Source organism: Lontra canadensis, unplaced genomic scaffold (genome assembly GCF_010015895.1).
Source record: "Lontra canadensis isolate GAN:19392208 unplaced genomic scaffold, GSC_riverotter_1.0 scaffold14, whole genome shotgun sequence".
Taxonomy (NCBI): Eukaryota; Metazoa; Chordata; class Mammalia; order Carnivora; family Mustelidae; genus Lontra; species Lontra canadensis.
Window position 1 is genome coordinate 25,959,574 of NW_022631008.1, and position 23,019 is coordinate 25,982,592.

At 37.5% G+C, this 23,019-nt stretch overlaps 2 protein-coding genes across 5 annotated transcripts in view; one reads left to right on the forward strand and one right to left on the reverse strand.

The window, feature by feature from the left end:
* Nucleotides 1-13,095, reverse strand: part of AK9 (adenylate kinase 9) — a 118,134-nt gene extending 105,039 nt beyond the window's left edge. For 2 of the 4 annotated variants that reach the window (XM_032858301.1, XM_032858298.1), the window contains exons 1-5: nt 12,874-13,090; nt 5,876-6,003; nt 4,131-4,194; nt 2,248-2,300; nt 2,052-2,148 (exon numbers count right to left, since the gene is read on the reverse strand). In XM_032858301.1, coding sequence (XP_032714192.1) covers nt 2,052-2,148; nt 2,248-2,300; nt 4,131-4,194; nt 5,876-6,003; nt 12,874-13,084 — 553 coding nt within the window. In that variant the 5' untranslated portion in view covers nt 13,085-13,090. Of the gene's footprint in view, nt 1-2,051; nt 2,149-2,247; nt 2,301-4,130; nt 4,195-5,875; nt 6,004-12,873 lie in introns of all 4 variants that reach the window. The other 2 variants (XM_032858299.1, XM_032858300.1) reach the window with 2 other exon arrangements.
* A 600-nt stretch (nt 13,096-13,695) lies between these two features.
* FIG4 (FIG4 phosphoinositide 5-phosphatase) overlaps nt 13,696-23,019 on the forward strand; it is a 120,226-nt gene continuing 110,902 nt past the window's right edge. Inside the window, exon 1 of the mRNA XM_032858303.1 lies at nt 13,696-13,983. Coding sequence (XP_032714194.1) covers nt 13,918-13,983 — 66 coding nt within the window. The 5' untranslated portion in view covers nt 13,696-13,917. The remainder of the gene's footprint in view (nt 13,984-23,019) is intronic.

Sequence of the window (23,019 nt, forward strand, 5' to 3'; positions counted from 1 at the left end):
CCAAAAAAAAAAAAAAAACAAAAAAAAAAACCTAAGCAAACAAAACGAACAAACAACAACACACACACAAATAAAACAAACAAAAAAAAAGTCCAAAAAACAAACAAAATAAAACCCAAAAACAGAAAACCAAAAAACAAAACCCAAAAATCAGCTAGGAAAAAAAAAAATACACAAGGCAAATAATGAAATCTAACCACAGAGTGGTCAGTAGATGATTTACTATTAATTTAGTAGGCATGATAATGTAATGTGATGCTAGATTTAAAAATATTCCTTACCTTTTTGAAATATATACTAAAACATTTACAGATGAACTGATATGATATGAATTAGCTTCAAAATAAAGTAGGTTAGTAGAGGAATGTGGGCAGGAGGTCACATAAAACAAGAAGAGACAAGAGTTGTCATAGAAGCTGGGTGAGGGACACATGGGGGTTTTATATCACTTTTACTTTTGTTTGAAATCTTCCACAAGAAGAAGTTAAAAAGATTCTGAACATCATGAATGGCATAACTGAGTAGGTTTATTTTTTCATTATTTTTTCTCTTTTTGCCTATATTTATCATTTATACCATGTTTTTGGGGGTAAATTACTCTAAATTTTTCAAGAGGCAAGGGGAGATGAAATATAAACAAGGAGATAGTTGCCTGCCTATGCATATAAAGACCTCAGCTTCAATCACTATGCTTTTGGAGGGCATTTATGGACCTGTGTTGGAATTCTGTCATTGTCCTTTTTACTCATTTAACCTCCTACGTTCTGGATGTTTTCCCAAGGTCAACTTCTTTATCACTGATCACTAGTTAGAAGACTGATGTGTAGACAAAGTATATGTATATATATATATAAAACAACATATATAATAGATGATATTTTTCTATACGTGGGTGGATAGATGTAGTTTGTTCTGTATATCATCCACATGTAGAGAAATCTTTCTACCTGTAGATGTAAATGATACAGACATAGTTTGCAGGGACGTCTGCTTTTGCTACTTCCATTATTGACTTGCTTTGGCAGTCATGATTTTTACTTTACTGCATTTTATTTTTATCCCTATATTCTTTTTTTTAAAATTTAATTTTATTTTTCCAGTGTTTCAAGATTCATTGTTTATGCACCACACCCAGTGCTCTATCCCTATATTCTTAAGAGTCACGACGTCTCTCCTAACTTACTAAGGATATAAAGCAGTTTGCTAAGTTTTTCTTCTTTAATTCAATAAATCTATTTCGGGTGGGTGATCTTCTCCCCAGCCCATCTTCTACTTCCTTCTTTCGCAAATGTCATAGGGTATGCTCTTTTCTATTTAGCCGTTCTAAGCTTCAGTAGTCTTTGTCTTGAGAAATGAGGCTCCAAACCCCTGCTCAGCATTTGTTGGAGTGGAGGGAGACTTCTTGGGTCCAGAGAGAGAGGGTGGACTGGGTGAACAGACAGAAGCCTGCCAATATCTGGGGCAGGAGGGTAAGCTGGCACCAGTCAGGAAATTCCTGCCTTATAAGTGCAGATGAATGCAAAGAAGGCCGACAGGACTCAGTAATAAAACTGCGAGTGAATGGGAAAGCAGTCAGCAGAGGCGGTCTGCACTGTAAGGACCACGGGAGCGTGTCGATCCCTTCCTGGATAACACAGTGCTCAAAGAAGATGGAACCATTTAAATGTATTTATTTGTTTACAAATGTAGAGTCTGAAGAATAAAAGGAAGTAAACAAAAATATGTAAGCTGCGGGCGCCTGCGTGGCTCAGTGGGTTAAAGCCTCTGCCTTTGGCTCAGGTCATGAGCTTAGGGTCCTGGGATCCAGCCCCGCATCGGGCTCTCTGTTCCCTTCCTCTCTCTCTGCCTCTCTGCCTACTTGTGATCTCTGTCCGTCAAATAAAAAAATAAAATCTTAAAAAAAAAATACCTAAGCTGCTTAACGAATTCAGGTTCTGGAATTCTTACTTCAGGGCAAAGGAAACAGCAACTCCAGAAATTATGTGTGCCTCAACTAAAGCATGAGTTTTAAGGCTGCTTTGATAGCCACCAATTTATAAAAACAAACATACCAAAGTGAGAAACTTGCAGAGAGTTGAGCTTCTCCAACATTAGCTTTATGATAAGTTCTTCGGGAATGCTTTGACCACTGAGCAGTATTGACTGCAGCTAAGAACCAACAAAGATAGTGTATATTAGTGTATATACCTCTGTGATACAGAGCTTTTTTTTTTTTTTAATCATAATAATTTTGACACTTAGATTTACCATAACTCCTGATTCAGTTTCCCTGGCAATCTGTTCTTCCAACATTGGTAAAGCTAAAATATGAATTCAAAATATTAGCACAAGCTGATATTAGAATTGCCAAATTAAGAAACATATTTGTGTTTTTAATGGTAACAAAGATTAATATTTGCATATCACTTTAAGAGTTTACAAAGCACATTTATACATATTATGTCACTTAAGCTAACAAAGCATGAAGCAGCAGAATGCATTCCACAAAGAACTTGTCGCTGCTACTCTCTAGCTAAAAGATCTTGAGGAAGCTAACTTCTTAAATACCTCTGGGCCTTGCACGTTTATCCCCTGTATAGCACACAAGAGAATGTGAGGCTGAAATGACGCTGTGTACGGGACAGTGATTTGGAATTTTAAAGTGTCACTCAAAATTATACACAAAGTATTATTAGTCTGTATACTTTTATAACCATAGAGTTATATCCAGAGCCCATTAACTTTGCTCTCTGATTAAATGAAAGGAATATGCATCAAGAAATGTAAAAATAGGTAAACACTGATTAGAAAAAGGGGGCCTGAAGCTGGAATTCCAATGATTTGTTTTTTTTTTTTTTTAAGAGGAAATATTCCATCCCTTATGGATGACATCCCAGGACAGAAGTGATAGGGACAAGACCTAGGGGAGGACTCAGGAACTGAATTAAGTCCCTCATTGCTAGTCATCTATGCTTGTTCTCCCCCAAATTATACCAGATTGCAAGTTCACTAACAGCTCATGGAATCAACATTTCATAACATTCTAGCCAAAAATAATTATAAAAACTTTAAAGGTTCCTTGTCAATTTGATAGGCAAATATGGATCAGTGTTTTTTATTTTATTTTAAGATTTTATTTATTTATTTATTTATTTGACAGACAGAGACATAGCGAGAGAGAAAGAACACAAGCAGGGGGAGTAGGAGAGGGAGAAGCAGGCTTCCCGGTGAGCAGAGAGCCCCATATGGGGCTTGATCCCAGGACCCTGGGATCATGACCTGAGCCAAAGGCAACTGCTTAAGGACTGAGCCACCCAGCACCTCGGATCAGTGTTATTTTAATTACCATTTCTTTGAACAACAATTTCTTTGAATAACAACTTTTTTCTTATATTTGTCTGTTTTTATTTCTACTTTTATGAATTGACAATTCACTCTTTTGCTTATTTTTCTATTAGGACAAAAATAGTTTTATTGATTAAAAGAATATTTTATATAAAGATAGCAGTCCTCATCTTATATACTGCAAAGAATGCAAAGCAAAATAATAAAAAATAAAATTTATCATTGAAAATAATTATGTCTTGGGGCACCTGGGTGGCTCAGTAGGTTAAGCATCTGCCTTTGGCTTAGGTCATGATCCCAGGACTCTGGGATTGAGCCCTGCATCCAGCTCACTGCTCGGTGGGGAACTTGGTTCTCCCTCTCCCTCTGCTCTTCCCTGCCCCCACCTTGTGCTCTCTCTCTCTCTCTCTCAGATAAATAAATAAAATTGTAAAAAATAATTAGGTCTTGAAAAATGCTCTTAAGAACAGCTGTGAGAGTTTCTTCTCTTCTCATCTTTCATAGGGAGATAACCAAAACGTATGTCTCCAGCAGTTCTAAATGAGAGAATTAGAGAATTGGAGGCCATAGAATGAAGTCAGACATTCCATACACCCTCCTAACTTCTATGAACAAAACTAAGACTAACTGAAAAGCAGAAATAAGCTTGATGCTCTCATGAAGATAACATTCACTTGGTTGGTAGTGATGTGTGATAAATTACAGCAAAATGTTAATCACAGAATCTAGATGGTATAATTCTTCACATTTTTATGCATATTTGAAAGTTTTTATAATAAAATATTGGGGGGGAGGGTAAAATTTACCTTCTACACGAATACATTTCCATGTCTGTGCTATCTGATGAGCTAACGTTGTCTTCCCAACCCCCTTAAAAAGAAAGATGTTATTTAAAACCCACAGGCATTTGGCAGTGAAACAGATATTCTCATTTTAAAAGACTCTATTGATGGTTACAATACATGAATATTATCAAGTGAATTTTTTGTCCACAAAAATTAATGAACAGTAGGCTCTACATATTTATAGCTTAATTTTTCTTTAGTTATTGTCACATTTGCCACATTTTTTGAAGGGATTTAAATAACCTTTTTTAAATTAAGAAAATAACCCTGAAATCAGGCAGCTGTACCATTATGGCATTCCAGGTACTGTCCTCTTTTGACTGCCAAATTTTGTAATTTTGAATACATATCATTGTGATTATATTGAAATCCATCACTGTATCTCTTTTCTAAAGTTTTTAGTCATGACTGTTTTGACAGACTTCCACTTAGTAACTTCCAAGAACAAAAAATTCCCACTTAATGGACATCTTTGAAAAGTATAATATTTTCAAGACGATAGATCACTTTAATGTAGTAACATTTGCATCTGAGTGCTCTCACTGTTGACTTTTATTTTAAACATTTTAAAACTTAAATTCAGTTGATTAACATATAATGTATTTTTTGTTTCAGAGGTACAGGTCTGTGATTCATCAGTCTTACATAATACCTAGTGCTCATTTTATCACATACTCTCCTTAAGGACCATCACCCAGTAACCCCATCCCTCTACCCACCTCCCCTCCAACAACTCTCAGTTTGTTTCCTATGATTAAGAGTCTCTTATGGTTTGTCTCCCTCTCTGGTTTCATCTTGTTTTATTTTTTCCACTCTTCCCCTATGATCCTCTGTTTTGTTTCTTACATTCAACGTATTGGTGAGATCATATGGCAGTTGTCTTTCTCTGATTGACTTATTTCGCTTAGCATAATACCTGCTAGTTCCATACATGTTCACTCTTGACTTATGAAACTCTACTGAATGTTAAGAAACATAATGAAAGTTACTGGAACCATTTTTTGGTACCTGTCCCAGGGTCTATATAAAATTAAATCAAGGGTGGGATCCAGCCCTTAGTATCTACTGTTCTGGAGAGGCCCTTTAATGCACCAGTTCAGGCTCTCTAATGGTAACGACCAACTAGTTCAATGGCTGAAAATACTGCTCATTTAGAGGTCCTTACTAGAAATGCCTAGCAAGGCAGGATACCTTGTGTCATCCATTTTGGTTTCTTTTTATTTTGTGGAAAGACAATACATAGGTCTGTGAACACACTGCAAAGGTAAAACACATTGCCTCTCAGTATCTTCAGATATTAATGGGAGAGCCCCAGTTTGTCTCCATAGTGTCCTGTCTTCATACACCCAGAGAGCTTCATAACAAATTTCACAGAAAGTTTTATAAGCAAATTATGTTTGAAATAACTTTGGATCACAGACTACTAACAATTGTCATGGTGCAATGCTTTGATGAATTCTATTTCTTCATAATGTAAAAACAAAGATAAGTACAATGTAGGTTCCTTTTCATTTAGAGTGTACAAGACAAGATAAAGTTAAGAACTTACAACCAATATTATATCAGTTTTTCAAGTCATACAATGAAAGTCTAATACTTGAAAAAATTAGCACATTATGTGGTTTTCATTCTTGTATGGTAACATAATGTTATGATTTTAAAAATAAAAAAATAGAGTAAATAATAAGTTAGGAAAGATAACTTACCGGTTTCCCAAATATAACAAAGCAAACAGGTTTAGACAGCAAAAAGTTATATTCAGCTTCATCTTCGCTAAATATATCTGCAAATGAATGCTCTTCTGTCTCCTCTTGAGAATTCATAATATAAACTACTATGGTAAGAAAGAATAAAATTGTCAGTGATTAATTTAGTTAGAAGAGGCAGGCAGGTGAGGGAGAATGAGACTATCCTGAGAATTTACTTAGCCTAAAAGACATTCCACATCACTAAACACAAGGATTTTGCTGATATTCACAAATAAGTTAAACTTATCTATTAAAACAATAATAGGCTCTTAGTTTGAAATAAAAAGCAAAATCTAACTATATATTGTACAAAAGACAGCTAAAACGAAGTGTTTCTGAAAGACTAAATTAAGGAAAAAATACATATATACATACATAAACATATATGTTATGATGTGTATATTCGATTAAAGATCAAATTAAATATACTATATGTATACATACATATATATGTTACACAGATATGTATGTGTCTATGTGTACATGTGTAGGGACTACCAATGGCTCTAACAGAAATCCGAATGGAAATTAGACAATACATAAAACTGAAAAAGAACACATACAACAAAAGTTAGAAGATATAACTAAGGTAGTATTTAGAAACCTTAAGTACTTACATTAGAACCAAAGAAGCTCTGAAAAGTACGTGAGATAAGCTCACCACTTTTAAGATGTTGAGGAAAAAAACCCAGGAAAAATAGAAAAATATATTTTAAAAGTTAATAAAATAGAAAACAAACATATAGAGAGGGTCACCAAAGCTAAGTAGTAGTATTTTGAAAAAGAGTATAAATAGAAAACTTCTGTCAAGATTGATCAAGAAGATAGAAGGCACAATTAAACAATTTTAGAAGTGTGGTTTCTTATACCTTGAAATTAAAATTTTTTTAATATCTATCATTAATCAGAGAATGTTCTCCATGGTATACTAATTTTTTGAAATTTGTTGTGGTTTGCCTTATGGCCTAGTACATGGTAGTTTTTGTTTTTTTAAAGATTCCCTAATTCCTTAACAAGTACATGTGATTTACGTTGTTTTAAAAATGTAGTGTTCTTTAAATGAAGTTTACATTAAGTTTGTGAATATTGTTGGTTAAATCTTCCATAATGCCTACTGATTTATTGTCTACTTGATCAAACAATATTAGATATATAAAAGAGGAAGGACTACAGAGTAACAATGCTACAGATGTAATATAGATAGGTGAGGATATCATAAACCAAAGTTATCCCAAATAAAAAATTTAAACAAAATTGATGAATTCCTAGAAAAATCAGCTTCTCAAGAAAAAAAGAGAAAACCTGAGTGGTTCTATAGCCATAAGGAAACTGAGTCAGTGACTAAGAATCTTCCAACCAAAGAAACCAGATGGTTTTTCAAAAAAGCTCCAAGACTTACAATCTTATACTCTTTAGAGAAAAGATAAAGTGGAGACTTCTTACATCAGTTTATCGGTCTTATAAACTTCACCTAAAATCAGAGAATAGTATGAAAAAGCAAAATGATGTACCAATTTCATTCATAAACAGGATTTACAAAATCCTAATATTAGCTAATTGAATCCAGCAATATATAACAAGGTAACATCAAGACCAAGTTGGGCTTTCCCCAGGAACTCAAGGTTGGCCTAATATGAGAAATTAATTTATCATATTAAAATAAAAGAGGAAAAACTGTATGATTATCTTAGTAGATATAGAAAAAGTATGAGACAATCAACACCCTTTAATGATTAATAAGAGATAAATCTCTTAGCAATTAGGAATAGAAAGGAATTTTTTAACCTGATAAAAAGTATTAACAAAAGACAAACTTTACATTTAATGGTTAAATATTAAAAATGTTCTTTTCAGGTCATGACAAGACAAAAGAAAGAAAATTATAATTATTCCCAATTGATATGATTGCCCACATAAAAACAAATACATCACAGATAAATTTTGATAATTAATCTACTAATCCAATTTGCTGGATTCAAAATGATACAAAATTTAGTTGCATTTCTATATAGCATGAATAGCTAAAAAATGTAACTAAGGATAAAAAGACTTATCTTTGCAGCAAAATAATAAAGTGACCAGGATTAAATATTATAAAAGACATACAAACCCTTTATGGAAAAATTATAAAATCTTATAAAATGACTTTAATAAGCGGCTTCAAAAATGGAACATAACTATGTCCCATTGGTCTGAGACAATGTTCATGGCAATAAAAATGGATTATGTGGGCCATATGCTTCCAGGTAAATGGAATATGATTATATTTCTCTGTGGAATTTAAGAATATTCAAATGGGCTTAATATACCAATATTTCTTTAAGATGTCATTATGGAACAAGAAATAGTTTATTATTATAATAATAATATAATATTATATATTATAATTATATAATATATTATAACAATATGATAATTATAATATTATTATAATTATTACTAGTATATTAAAAAGATTGAGATGAAAACTTCATGACAAAAGAACTTTTTTAGTTTTTTAGTAACAAAAAATAAGTAATGCTACCATAAAATGTAGTTATAAAGGAGACAATGCTTCTAAACCTTTTAGAGAGATGGTGCATTTATTAGAGTATTAAGTGCACTAAAACCAGGAACTTAAGGCTTGGGATGGAACATTTATGTGGATGTCTAGGTACTTTGAACCCCATGATTATCTGTGTTAGGCAGGAAACTAGGCATGAGTGATAGGAGGATGGACCTTAGCCGTCCTTACATCCCCAGCAGAGGACTATCTGGGGATCACCTCACTCCACCCATCTGGCAGTTGGTTTGCAGTTACAACATCTCAGTGGGGGAAGGATTAAGTTTGCTGTGCTTATTGCACTTGTGCAGAAAGTAGCCTCTGGTCCTTACTTAATCTATGCCTCTGGAATAGCAGAATATGGAGTAGGGTGTGAAAGGTTCACAGAGGTGACATGTTAGATGGATTTGTTAAAGGAGGACATGTTAAATGACGCCAGAGAACACATCAGCCAACTCCGCTCTTTGGGATGGCCAGAGGACACTCCCTTCTTCAAGACTACAAGGAATGAACTAGTGAGGCACTAGTATCATTACTAAGCTCAATGGTGGCTGTCCTTTGTAGGCCAGGACTGAAGGTAGGAGAAAGGCTGCTATGATACTGGGATCCCATGTTTCAGTGGGGATGAGAGAATCTGGGAGAGCAGAGGCCAGATGGCAGCACTTAACCATCAGAAGCAAAGTAGGTGTAATTACTAGAATGGGTAGGAAGTCCAGAATGACAGCAAGCAAGATCTGTAGAGATCTGTGGTGATGGCTGGTAAGCCACGGAATTTCTAGGGGCAAAACAGATGAGCAGTCAGCAAAAATGCTGATGAACTTACATATCTAAAAATGACAAAGGGCAAATGAATCAAAGCCTGATATCAGCAGCCACAGTGGAAAATCATGATTCCTTGCCCAGTTCTTAGCCCCAAAGCCCATTTCTTGAAGGAGAGGCAGGGAGCCCTTAAGAATAGGCCCCACAACACCTAACAAGTATTCATAATAGGGATTCCCCAATCCTTCTCCAAGAGGACCTATAACCATTAACTTGGGAAATACACATGGAGGACATGGGACTATCCTCTTCTTTCCAAGTCAATAGGACACAGGCTCTGAGCTGACACCAACACCAGTGGATTCAAAGTGCCATCATGGCCCCCCGTGAGAGTGAAAGCAAATGGAAAACCAGTGATCAATGGAAACTTGGCTCAAGTCTATCCTATAGTACAGGGTCTATGGATCACTTCGTGATTATTTTCCTAGTATGTTAACAGGGATTGCAGCTGGCAAAACCTTCACAGTGATTCCCTGCCTGTGGAGTAAGAGCCAATGTGGTAGAAAAGCCAAGTGGAAGCTCATGAAACTGCTTACTGGCTCCTTGGCCTCTGGGCCAGATAAATAAGAGTAAATCATTCTGATTGAATGGAATGGAAAGGTGCTAATCCAAACTATTTAAAAGATTCATAGCCCTGCTTAATTCTCCAGTGTGGCTATAAAAAAAAAAAAAACAAGATAGATCATGACAAATGATGGAGGATTACTGAAAACTTAATTAAGGAATAGCCTCATTTATAACCATTGTGCTGATGAGAGCTTTACTAGCTGGACACAGCTTCTCATTCTTGGTAGGTAGTTACTCATCTGGCCAATGTGTTGTGTTTTTTTAAATCCCCATCAGAAAAGAATATTAGAAGCAGTTTGCATTCATGTCAGCAAGGGACATTCGGTTTTACACCAGGACTCTCCCATGTTTGTAGCAAATAGAGTAAAAAGGAGTCTTGTTGATCTATAATATCGGGTGAGCAGGGAGGGGCAAATGTCCAGGATGCCTTCCTAGGACACATGAGCAGCAGAAAGTGGAAGATAAATTCACAAGGATTAAAGGCTTGTTACTTTGGTGAAGTTTTTTTTTTTTTAAGATTTTATTTTTTTTTTATTTATTTGACAGAGAGAGATCACAAGTAGAGAGACAGAGAGAGAGAGAGAGAGAGAGAGAGAAAGAGAGAGAGAAGGAAGCAGGCTCCCTGCCTAGCAGAGAGCCTGATGCGGGACTCGATCCCAGGACCCTGAGATCATGACCTGAGCTGAAGGCAGAGGCTTAACCCACTGAGCCACCCAGGCAGCCCTGCTTTGGTCAAGTTTTAAAAGACTGGTGGTCTGGGTCATTCTGAGATATTCTCTTCAAGGTAAAGGACAAGTTATTGTACCTTACTCATTCTACCTCTGAAAGAAGGGGTGTAGTATTTTATAAGTCTCTCGCTTTGGGAGATAAATGTAGCACACTTGGGGATACTGTTCTGATCCATTTAATGGGTGACTTGGAAAGTTTTGGTGAAGCTCAGATAAAGAGAGAGCTCTGATGAAGTTTTGGTGTATGATACCAGAGGCCTGCTTCTTGGGCCATATACCTGCCCAGATACCAGGATGCGACAGGGAGGTACTTAGAGCATGGAAGAATTCTTTTGGAGTCTTAGCAAAGCCACAACAGAAACCTCTCAGTGTAGATCACTGGTGTCTGCAGCAGAGAACCATTTCCCACTCAAGCAGCTGCTCTTGGCAATGCTCTGGGCTAGGGGAGAGGATGAATGCCTGACTATGGGACATCAGGTGACTCTGGAAATGGAAGTGCCATCATGAGCTGGGTATGTCAGATCAAGACCTCAAGTTGGACAGGCATAGCAGCAATCCACCAAATGATAAAAATGGAACACTGGGATCAGTTCCAAGCAGATCTGAAGGGTACAAATAAGTTTCATAAAAAAGCAGCCCAAACTCCATGTCACCTGTCTCTTGCTCACCAATGTCTCTCTTTTAGCTCATACCTCATATGGAATTCCTTAGGAACAGCTGATAGAAAATCTTTTAAAAATCATGGATGAATCAGGATATATTAGTGCAAGCTATAAATGGAATCCTTCCAGACTTTAATCCCACTTGGGGGGTAGCCCTACATGATGATGATTAAGGGAAATCCTCCTTGTGGGCAGAGGTTTTTTTAAAAAATATTTTATTTATTTATTTAAAGAGGGAGTGAGAGAGAGAGAGAGAGAGAGAGAGCACAAATGCAGAGAGGGAGAGGGAGAAGCAGACTCCCAGTTGAGCAGAGAGTCAGACACAGGGCTCCATCCCAAGACCTGAGACCATGACCTGAGCCCAAGGCAGACGCTTAATCGATTGAGCCCCCAGGTGGTCCTGTGGGGAGAGATTTAAGCAGTATTCCTAGGTCCTCAGGTTGGAGGACAATACTGATGGTTTGGCCCAGGACCTGAGAGGAGCAAGATTGAAAGACAAAAGAAAACGACTTCTGGGGAACAGGCATGCGAATGAAACTATGAGAGGGGTTAGCAAACACACTCTGTGGCGACCTTTAACAATTACATCCTTGTGTCATTATTCCCTTCCCTTAATATGCTCTCCCTTAAGAGGGAATTACTCTGAGACACACATCTCAGGATTCTCCAGTGATTTCAGCCCACAGAGACATTTGCTTGATAATATTCCCTTGGTCAACTTCCTTCTGCTCATTGATGCTGTTTCCCGGGATTACTTCCTATATAAAGCTCTTGACTTCGAATTTTTGTCTCAGGATCTGCTTCTAGGTGAACCAAACGGAGAAAATGTTCAAATGGAAGTGCTGTTACAGTATAATAGAATAAATGAAAACTAATATTGGAAACCAGAAATCCACAGATATTGTAAAAGTTGTTATCCTAAATGAAAATATTAGTGCAATTAATTTAATTTAATTAATACTTGATTTCATATGAAATTTTAATATGTATTTAATACTTGATTTCATATATTTAATACTTGATTTCAGATTAATTGGTTTCCATTATGAAACAAAACAGAAATATTCTTCTCAGCTGGAAGATCCAAGTCAATGTAAAATGCCAGAACGGACCTGACCATCTTTCCAGTTCTTAAGCAGGACTAAACTATGAAAGAAAATTAAAATACTAAATAATTAAACATTTATTTAAAAAATTTGGTAATTTCTCAATTTTAAATTTACAATATTATCTCTGACATCTCCTTGTTAAGTAACATAATCTCGAATATCACATTATGTTATGCGTTTATACTATAATTCAACAGAGTTTTTAAAAGTTCCCTCACATTTTTAGCCATTGGGAAACCCTCTAGTAGTGGGTTCTGTGGTTTCCAGCCCCCCACCCCACCCCCCACCCCGGAAAACCTAGTACTTCTGCTGTGGCGACGCCTTATAGTCTTCTAGCAGGTGCTCAGTAAATATTTGTGGAATGAAGACGTTAGTCGTTGGAAGGGAAAATGGTGTGAAAACTACTTTACCGAGAGAACCCAAACTTCAGTTTTATAAGAAAATTAACTGGTCTGGGATCTTCGCAGGTGAGGTTCCAATCAATTGATACAAAACGCGTCGGGGCGGGGGACTTACGACCCCTACTTACCCCGCCACAGCACAGTCCTCAGGAGCCCACAGGACCCCACCCGCCAGGCCCCAGCAGCCGCCTCGAGTGCCTCCGCGTGTGTAGACCGGTTGCCTGGGTAACCCCTGGCAGGGCTTCGCGCAGGGCCTCTTGGGAGGCCGGTTTGTAATTCATTCGTTTTTAAAAATCTTACGTATTCACTTTTGCACTTCACTTCGTATTTATTACACATTCCTTTTCACAGATATAGAGGGTGACGATTAGAGACAGTATGTACACTACTCACTTACGTTCACACACATCAAATGGAAGCCTGTCTCCAAAGCCGGTGCCACACCACAGGACGCTACGCTTGCCAGACCCCTTGTGGAATTGACAAATAGCCAGTCTCCGCCACAAATATGTGGCAAAGTCCACGATGTCCAACTTCAGGTGATTTTTTTTTTTTAAGGTGATTTAAAGAAGACTCTCAAAGGGTTAAAATGCATAACAAAGCGATGCAAGGGGAAAAACACCGACAGTCGGGGAAGGGCTATCCTCTGTCTCCAGGAAAAAGAGGGCCGAGGTAGGAAGAGAAAAAAAGACCAACTTCGAATGGATCTATCTACAATTCGGCGAAGCGCTTCAAAAGAAGCAACTCAGTCGCAAATCCTCCCCCTTTTCCACAGAGGTGGACCAGATGAAGCGAGAGTCTAAACAAACCGCGCGACTTTTTCTCCGCCCACTTTTTCTCCTGCCCGCACCAAAAATGGCGCCCTTCGCTTCCTCCCTAGGCAGCACGCAGGTTCTGGGAGCCTCTACGCGCCCTCTCTACGGTATCTCCTGAAGCCCCGCCTCCGACGTGCCTGGGGCGGGGTTTGCCTGCAGGTCGCGAGCCGGGATCAGGAAACACCTGAGCTGTACCCGGTCTCCTGTGTATTTAGTGCCCAGTGGTGTTTTCTGGCTAGATCCGGTGTCGGAGGTCTGAGGTGTCTTCTCTCCCGGACTCCTGGGGCAGTCCGGAGGCCGCCGCACCCTGGGCCGCGGCCTGGTGTCCTGTCGTGGGAGCCCCAACTTGCTCCGACCATGCCCGCGGCCGCCGCCCCCATCATCAGCTCCGTCCAGAAGCTGGTTCTGTATGAGACCAGAGCTGTAAGTTCCCGGCGCGGTGGGCCACAGTGGGGCACGCGCGGGGGTACGGTGGCAGCACCCGCCTCCCTGGGTCCCTAATCCCAGCCTTGGGCTTGTGTCTGAGGGGGCTTTGCCTTGTCATCGCACCCAGGGAACTGCTGCTTTTGCTTGTACATGTTTCCACTTAAAAGCAACGGTTGGGACACACTGGAAACAGGTGCTTGTGGTATCTCCGAAACTCTTCTGAAGTTCTGAACGAGTTTCTGGATACTTTTAAAGAACTTTCAGAAAGTCTGTTAGCGTTTTGCAGTTCGCTACTTACAGTACAGGCAAGGCTATGAAAAAATATTTTTGACCTTTGAATGGGTAATTTGTGTGTTTTCCTATTCCATGGCATACCAGTCACTATGATTGAGGTTAATTATGTGCACTTTTATTGCTAAAATGCTTGGCTCTCTCTATTTGAAAGGAAGACTTATTTTGTTTAAAGACATTTGTTTGGATAACATTTTGCTTTTCGCTTGACTTTTTTACAACACTTTTTATTACTTCGAGTGGCCATGTAAACAGTTACGAGTAGAATAAGATCAGTTTTTGTGTTTAGATTCTAGTTCTCAAAGATTTAATGGAATAGTGTTTATAGAAGTACATACTTTGTCATTTGTGTGGTTGAAAAATAAAGTATAGCTTTTCTGACTTGGGGTAACAGTGATTTTAGGATCTGTGTTTAAAATTGCACTTGACAGTAATAAGATTGCATATGCCAGAGACCTTCCTGTTGTGCTGTAGAGTGTTTTATAAGGCGCATTCAATGAAACTTGAGTTGTCTTCCATTAGATTAAGTAGGTACTTAACCCTTATTGGTTATAACATGGTTCTTATTGCACATCTGCCTCGGGTCACAATTAGTGGAGAAAAATTGTTGACCCTAAATTAATTTTGTTAGCAACTTCATTTGATTAGATCCAGACCAGAAGATGAAATTATAATATTCATAGATGTCTTCAGTTGTTCTCTGAGGCAAGTCATACAGAAATATTTTGACATTGAAATAAAGCCTGTTTTCTGTACAATGTCCTGGTAAATGTCCTTGTAGGAAACATAAATACTCTGCTTAAAACACAGAAGCTCAGCTCCTTAATAAGCTGAGCATTCATTAGGACTGGCTGAGATGTTAGTGTTCTTTCGAAAGCACAACTCGTATTACAGGGCTCTTCTGCTCAGAAACCTTCAATAGCCCCCATTTGAGGGGAGTAGATTCTGAATCTCTTAGTTTGGCATTCAAAGCCTTAGGTGATTTGTCCAAAACCTGTCGGTCTTATATCTAATTTAATATCAATTCAGCAAATATTTACTGAGAATTAACTCTGTGCCTTTATGTACCTTATTCTGCAGTAAAACTGTATTGCTTTCAGTTCTTTATACCTACCCAGAGTGTGTTCAGCCACTCGTTCTTTGCAAAGTCCCCCTCCTCCTTCTCGTGTCACAACCTGCCAGTCCTCCCAGCACAGATCTGGTACCGTGCCTTGCAGACAGTAGGTTTCCAGTAGGTACTCGTTGAGAATGTCTAACATGAAGAGATGTGTGTTCTAGAACTTGGTTGTTACCCCTCTCAGTCACCTAACGAATGGAAACTAACTCCAGCCAGCTTAGAGACAAAAGATGAGTTTATCAGAAGGATGCTGGAGGAGCCATTGCATGGAATCACTGGAAGAACCTAACTCCCTAGCTTCTGGAAAGGCAGGAACAAGACAGCAGGGTTAGAGAACCCACTCAGAGTGCTGCCAAAGACTAGACCATAGGTACTAGGAGAAGAAATCTGATTGGCTCAGCTGTGATTGGTAATCTGGCCCTGGATGGACAAATCATGTGGCGGGGATGGAATCTGGCAATCCCTTTTTTTTAAAAGATTTTATTTATTTGACAGACAGAGATCACAAGTAGGCAGACAGGCAGGCAGAGGTAGAGAGGAAGGGAAGCAGACTCCCCGCTGAGTGGAGAGCTCGATGTGGGGCTCAGTGCGGGGCTCGATCCCAGGATCATGACCTGAGCCGAAGGCAGAGGCTTTAACCCGCTGAGCCACCCAGGCGCCCCAAGGGATCTGGTAATCCTGACTTTGTTTCCAGGAATGGTTGGGCCAGGGCAACCACCCTGAGAAATGTCTGCTGCATTTAATCGTTGAACCTCAGTTTCCTCATCAATAGAGTATGTGACTCTTCTTTTATATATTTTGACTTAAAAATTTAAGCAGAAAGATTTGTTTGAGTAATAAGCTCAAAGATTAAAGGACATACATAGCTCAGGAAAAAAAAAAAACCATGAAATTCCTGGCAACTAACTAGATCCTAGGAATTAAAAAAAAAAGCTGTAGCAGGTTTAATTAATGAGAAGAATAGCTAATGCCTATGGAACTTCTATGCCAGCCACTGGTCTACATATATTTTATTATTTAATCCTCATAAAACCTTGAAGAAGGAGATCCTGTTACTACTATCACTACTGTTCACTATTATTCAGTGAAGAAAAGAATGAGGCAGAGAGAACAGTGCTATTGAGAGTGTGGTCTGGTACCTGGTGCCAGGCATAGGTAGTTTGTAACTGGATTGGGACAGATTACATATAGAAACTGAGAATCAGTGATTAGAAACCTTTATGGCTCTATTTGACAGAGTAATTATATTCGTGATGAACCAAATAATTTAGAACATTGGGTTTATGGTTTGTGTGTCTTTGGGTTTTTTTGTTTTTGGCTTTTTTATTATGGAAATTTTGAAAAAATACAAAATAAGCAGAATAATATAATAAACTTCCACATAACTATCACCAGCTCCAAAATTACCTTTCTTTTCTTTTTTTAAGATTTATTTATTTTTGAGAGAGGGAGAGCACACACTGCAGGGGAAAGGGGCAGAGGGAGAGGGTGAGTCCTAAGCAGAGTCCATGCTGCATGCAGAGTCTGATGTGGGGCTTGATCTCACAACCCTGAGATCACCACCTGAGCTGAAACCCAGAGTTGGACACTCAACCCAACTGTGCCACCCAGACACGCACAAAATTAACCTTATTAGCTATAACTCATTCCACTCCCTACCCATCACTTATTTTATAAGGTCCTTTTTCTTTAAAGATTAGGTAAATTGCAAGGCACAAATCTAAGCTATAGAATATGGAAAGAAAGTGTATATGTATGTTAACCACGTCCCTGTCCTGCCCCGGAAAGTTGCCTTGTGTCCCTATCCAGTCACTTGCTCCCTTTTCTTCACTGGCAACTAATATTCTTTCCCTTTTAACCTTAGGTTAAATATGCCTATTGAAAAACTTTCCAATTTGAGTCTAGCTTTTTTTTTGCTCAGCATGTCTTTGAAGTTCATCCATATTGTATCAGTAGTTGGTTCCTTTTTATTATCGAGTAGTAGTCCATCGTATACATATTCCACAGGTGGTTTATCCATTTTCCCTATTGATTTAGACTGTTTCCACATTTAGGCTGTTGTCAGGCCAGCTGTGGACAGTCTTGACCAAGTACGTTTGTGGTTGTACGTTTTCATTTCTTTTGGTAAATACCTAAGAATGAAATTGCTAGTCACAGAGGTGATGTTAGGTGGTTACAACAGCAGGGTATGAAAATCTCCATTGCTCCGTATCCTTGTCAGCATTTGGTGGTGTTAGTTTTTTGAGATTCACTTATTCTTCTGCCTGTATAGTGGTATCTTATTATGGTTTTAATTTGCATTCCCTGAATAACTGATGGTATTGAGCATCTTTTCACGTGCTTTTTGGCAATTTTTATATCTTCCTTTGTGAAATGTCAAAGACTTTTGCCCACTTAAAAATAATTGGGCTGTTTGTCTTTTTATTTTTTATTTTTAGTTTTGTATATAATCTGGAATTAAGTCCTTTGTGATATATGTTTGTGATTATTTTCTTTCAGTAAGTGGCTTGGCTACTCCATTTTCTTAATTTTTTTTCAGCATTACTGACATATAACTGACAAAATTGTAAGATATTTTAAGTATACAATGTGATGATCTGATATGTGTACACACTGTGTTAATGATCTTTTGATGAGCTAAAATTTTTCATTTCAACTAAGTTTAATTTATCAAGTTTTTCTTTTGTGTTTATTGTTTTCTGTGTCCTAAGAAATCTTTACCTATTCCTAGAGCACAAAGATACTTTCCTATGGTTTCTCTGAAAGATTTATACTTTTAACTTTTACATTTAGGGGTGTGTTTCATATTAAAATAATTTTGTATGTGGTTGCATTACTTATCTATTGTGGCGTAACAAATTATTCCAAAACTTAGTGGCTTTAGACAACAATAAATATTTAATATTTCACACAGTTTCAGTAGGTCGGGAATCTGGGGGTGACTTAGCTAAGTGGTTCGGGCTCAGGGTCTCATGAAGTTGCAGTTAAGATGTCATCCAGGCTACGGTCATCTGAAGGCTTGACTGGGCTCGAGGATTTGCTTCCAGATAGCTCACTTCATGTGCTTGGCAGGTTGAGCTGGTTGTTGATTAGAGGCTTCAGTTTCTCACCTCATGGACATTTCCATAGGACTCCCTGACTGTCTTTATGATGTGGTTGCTGGATTTGCCCAGACAGGGTGTTCTAAGAGAAAGAAGGGTGATGCTACAATGTCTTTTTTGACTTAGCCTCAGGATTTGCACTCCATCATTTCCACAATTTCTGTTGGTTATGCAGGTCAGTTCTGTTTAGTGGGAGAGGACTATGTAAGGGCATGAATACCAGGAAATGAGAATCATTAAGGATTCTTGGAGGCTGGCAACCACAGGGCTTGACATTCTGTGCATCAATTGTCCAGTCTCATTTGTTGAAAAGATCATTCTTTCTTTATTGAATTCCTGTGGTACTCTTGTTAAAGATTAGTTGTATAACTGTGAGTTGATTCTTAAACTCTCTATTTTGTTCAGTTGATCAGTTTATTTTTCTTTATGGCATTACTACCTTGTTTTCATTATTATAGTTTGATAGTAATAGGAAATCAGGAAGTATAAGTTTTCCAAATTTATTCTTGAAATCAGGAAGTTTAAGTTTTCCAAATTTATTCTTTTCCAAAGTTGTTTTGGCTATCTAGGTCTTATGGATTTACATATGAATTTTACAGTCAGCTTTTCCATTTCTAATAAGCCTATTGGGATTGTGATTTGGGTTTCATTGAATTTATAGATCCATTTGGGGAGAACTGAATCTTAGTAACATTGAATCTTTTTTTTTAATGATAAGATTATTATTTTAATTGAAATATTTCTTTTTTTTTAAGATTTTATTTATTTACTTGACAGAGAGAAAGAGAGATCACAAGTAGGCAGAGAGGCAGGCAGAGAGAGAGGGGGAAGCAGGCTCCCTGCTAAGCAGAGAGCCTGATGCAGGGCTTGATCCCAGGACCCTGAGATCATGACCTGAGCCGAAGGCAGAGGCTTAATCCACTGAGCCACCCAGGTGCCCCAATTGAAATATTTCTGTAAATTAAAATTATTTGTTTAAAATGAGGATTTATTAATATTTGAATTATTAAGATATTTCACATGTGTGTAATTCAGATTTATATAGAATGAAATTCCATGCACATGACCTACTACAAGAAGATTTTCTTCTTTTCATTTTTACTTCATACATAGGGCACTTTTTTCATAAAGACATTTAAACAAGCTAACAAGATGAAACCAAAAACCTCTATTGTAATAGTAATAGTAGTGGAGAAAATAACAGGGAAAGAAACATAGAAACAGAGCATAGCAAACATTGATAAAGGAAAAAGAAAAATAAACTTACCTTTAGGTGATATTATGCTAGAAAAACACTTAAACCATGTGTATAGAGAGCATTTTCTTTCAGTTAGTTTTGCATGACAGATTAAATTTTTTAAAATGTTTGTAATTGGGATTATCTGAATTTATACATTTTAGGATCATATAATAGAGTCCTTTAATCCATGGTGTATCTATCCATTTTTTAGATATTTAGTTTCTCTCAGCAATGTGTTGTAATTTTCAGTGTAGAAATTTTACTACTCCTGAGTATTTTACAAGTTTTGATATTTATTGCAAATGGGATTTTAAATTTGATTTAACAATTGCTTGTTACTAGTGTACAGAAATTGAGTTAATTTTTATATATTGACTTTATATCCTGAAACTTTGCCAAAGTCATCATGTTGAGAAGGTGGAGCTGGTGTGTTGAATTAAGAATATGTGGATTATGACCTGTTGAATTGGGGGGCACAAGCCACTCACATGGGGTCAACAGATAGCTCACTCAGCATTGAACTTTCACTTTGAGAAGTGAAACCCATGGGGTCATTTTGGTTGAAGGTACAGTTTCAGTACACCTACACAAAGGAGGTAGAGTCACAGGATTTAGAAGTGGCAGGGTGGCAGGGTTGGGGATGGGGAGGGAATGATCTAGGGGAAGGGCAGTCCTTTGTCTTAGTCATAAGTGATCAGGAGATAAGAGAGCAAGGTAGCAAATACCTATTACTTAAAAGGTAGCAGAAGCAGAAGTCACTAACTTTTTGTGGGCTTGATTCTTAAGTGGTTATTTTAAAAGGTATGGGAAGAGCAAAGTGGGAAATGATGGTGGGAATCCTAAGCTCAGGTCCTAATCTAAACGTTCACACTCTGGGTGTGAACAGGGTTATCATTACTATAAAATACCTAGGCTTTGACACAAAATAGTTGTTTTTCTTATCACACTCACATATTAGTTCTAATAGGTTTTTTTGTTTGTTTGTTTTGTAATTTCCTTAGCTTTTCTACATAAAAAATCGTATCATTTAGGGAGAGGAACACTTCTTCCTTCCCAATCTGGTTGCCTTCTATTTTTTTCTTGCCTTCTGGCACTGGCTGGGATATCTAGTACAAAGTTGAATAAAAGTGGCAAAAACAGACATTTTCTTTTTTGTTCCTGATCTTATGGGGAAAACAGCCTCCCTATTAAATGTGATGTTAGCTGTAGGTTTTCAGAGATGCCTTTATCAGATTGAGTAAGATACTTTTCTATTCCTAGTTTGCTGATGGTTTTTTAAAATCATGAAGATACTGAATTTTGTTCCATGTTTTTTCTGCATCTGCATATGACATTTCCTTTATTTTCTTAGTGTGGTGGATTACATTAATTCATTTACAAAGGTTAAGAGAACCTTGTATTTGGGGGATATTTTCTACTCCATCATGCTATGTTATTATTTTCATATTTTGCTAGATTCTTTACTGATATTTTGCTAGGGATTTTATGTTCAGGATATTTGTCTATCATTTTCTTTAAGATCTTTGTCTGATTTTGGTAGAGGTAACTTGGGTCTCATAAAATAAGTTGAGAAGTGTTCCTTCTTTTATTTTCTCAAAGTGGTTGTGTAAGATTGATGTTATTTCTTTGTTTAAATGTTTGGTAGAATTTACTACTGAAAGTGCTTGGTGTTGCTTTGTGGGACAAAGTTTGATCATCAATTTCTATAGCAGCTATAGGGCTGTGAATATTTACAGTGGGTCTTGAATCACATTTTTTCTTAGGGGGGAAGGGGTAGAGAGAGCGGGAGAGAGAGAATCTTAAGCAGACTCCATGCCCTATTGCAGGGCACAGTCTCACAACCCTGAGATAATGACCTGAGCTAAAATCGAGAGTCAGTCTCTTAACTGACTGAGCCACCCATGTGCCCCTGGAATCACATTTGATAAATTGTATTTTTCAAGAAATTTGTCTAATTCATCTTAGTTGTTGAATTTATTGGCATTAAGTTATTCATAATCTCTTATTAAACTTTTTAATTTAATTTAATTTTTTCAAAAGATTTTATTTATTTATTTGACAGAGAGAGAGTGAGAGGGCATGTGAGCATGAGCAGGGGTAGGGGCAAGGGGAGAGGGAGACGTGACTTCCCGAGGAGGAAGGAGACCGATGTGGGGCTCAATCCCAGGACCCTGAGTTCCTGACCTGAGCCGAATGCAGATGCTTAACTGACTGAGACACCCAGGTGCCCCTCTTATTAAACTTTTGATGTCTCTGGGATTTGTACTAAAACTTCCCCTTTTTTCCTGTTATTGGTATTTTGTGTTCTCTCTCATTTTTTATTGATCCATTTTGCTAGGCATTTATCAATTTTACTACTCTTTTGAAAAAAGAATCTTTTGGCTTGGTTAATTTTCTCTATTGTTGTTTTTTATTTAATCAGTTTCTGTTCTTAGGCTTATTATTTTTTTACCTCTTACGGATTTTGGATTAATCAGTTGGTCTTTTTCTAACTTTATAAGGTAGAAATTTAGGTCATTGAGATTTTTTCTTTTCTAATAGAAAGCATTTAAAACGATAAATGTAAAAAAGAGTCAAAAGCCTATGGAAATATCAGTAGCCTGGGGCACCTGGGTGGCTCAGTGGGTTAAAGCCTCTGCCTTTGGCTCAGGTCATCATCCCAGGGTCCTGGGATCGAGCCCTGCATCAAGCTCTCTGCTCAGCAGGGAGTCTGCTTCCTCCTCTCTCTCTGCCTACTTGTGATCTCTGTCTCTGTCAAATAAATAAATAAATAAAGAAATAAAATCTTTAAAAAAGAAAATATCAGTAGCCTGACAACAAATAAAGCTGTATATTCCTATATACAAAAAGTTTTGTAAATCGTTCTGAAAAATAAAACACCCACCAAAAAAGGACAAGGACATGAATAGGTAATCTGACAAAAAAGAAGTGTGAATATAAAAAACTAATTCAACTTGCTAATAATTAAAGCAATAAAATGAAAATAGACTCCGATTTTCACCTGTCAGAATGGCAGAGATGAGAGAGATTGACAAAAGTCATTGTTGGCAAATGTATGAGTCAGAATAAGGGCATTCTTATTTTGGTGGATGGGAGTGTATTAATTGGTTATGAAAGGATTAGGAGAACAAAAGAACAAAAGAGACAGTGGACAAGATAGGCTGCCTCTTGTCCTGAGCCTTCATTTTGAAGGATAACGGGGCAGAACTGCTCTGAGGTGACGCTCTTGTTACTTTTGTTTGTAGGTGGGTTTTAAGGTCTCCGGAGAAGAAGGGGGGTGGGTT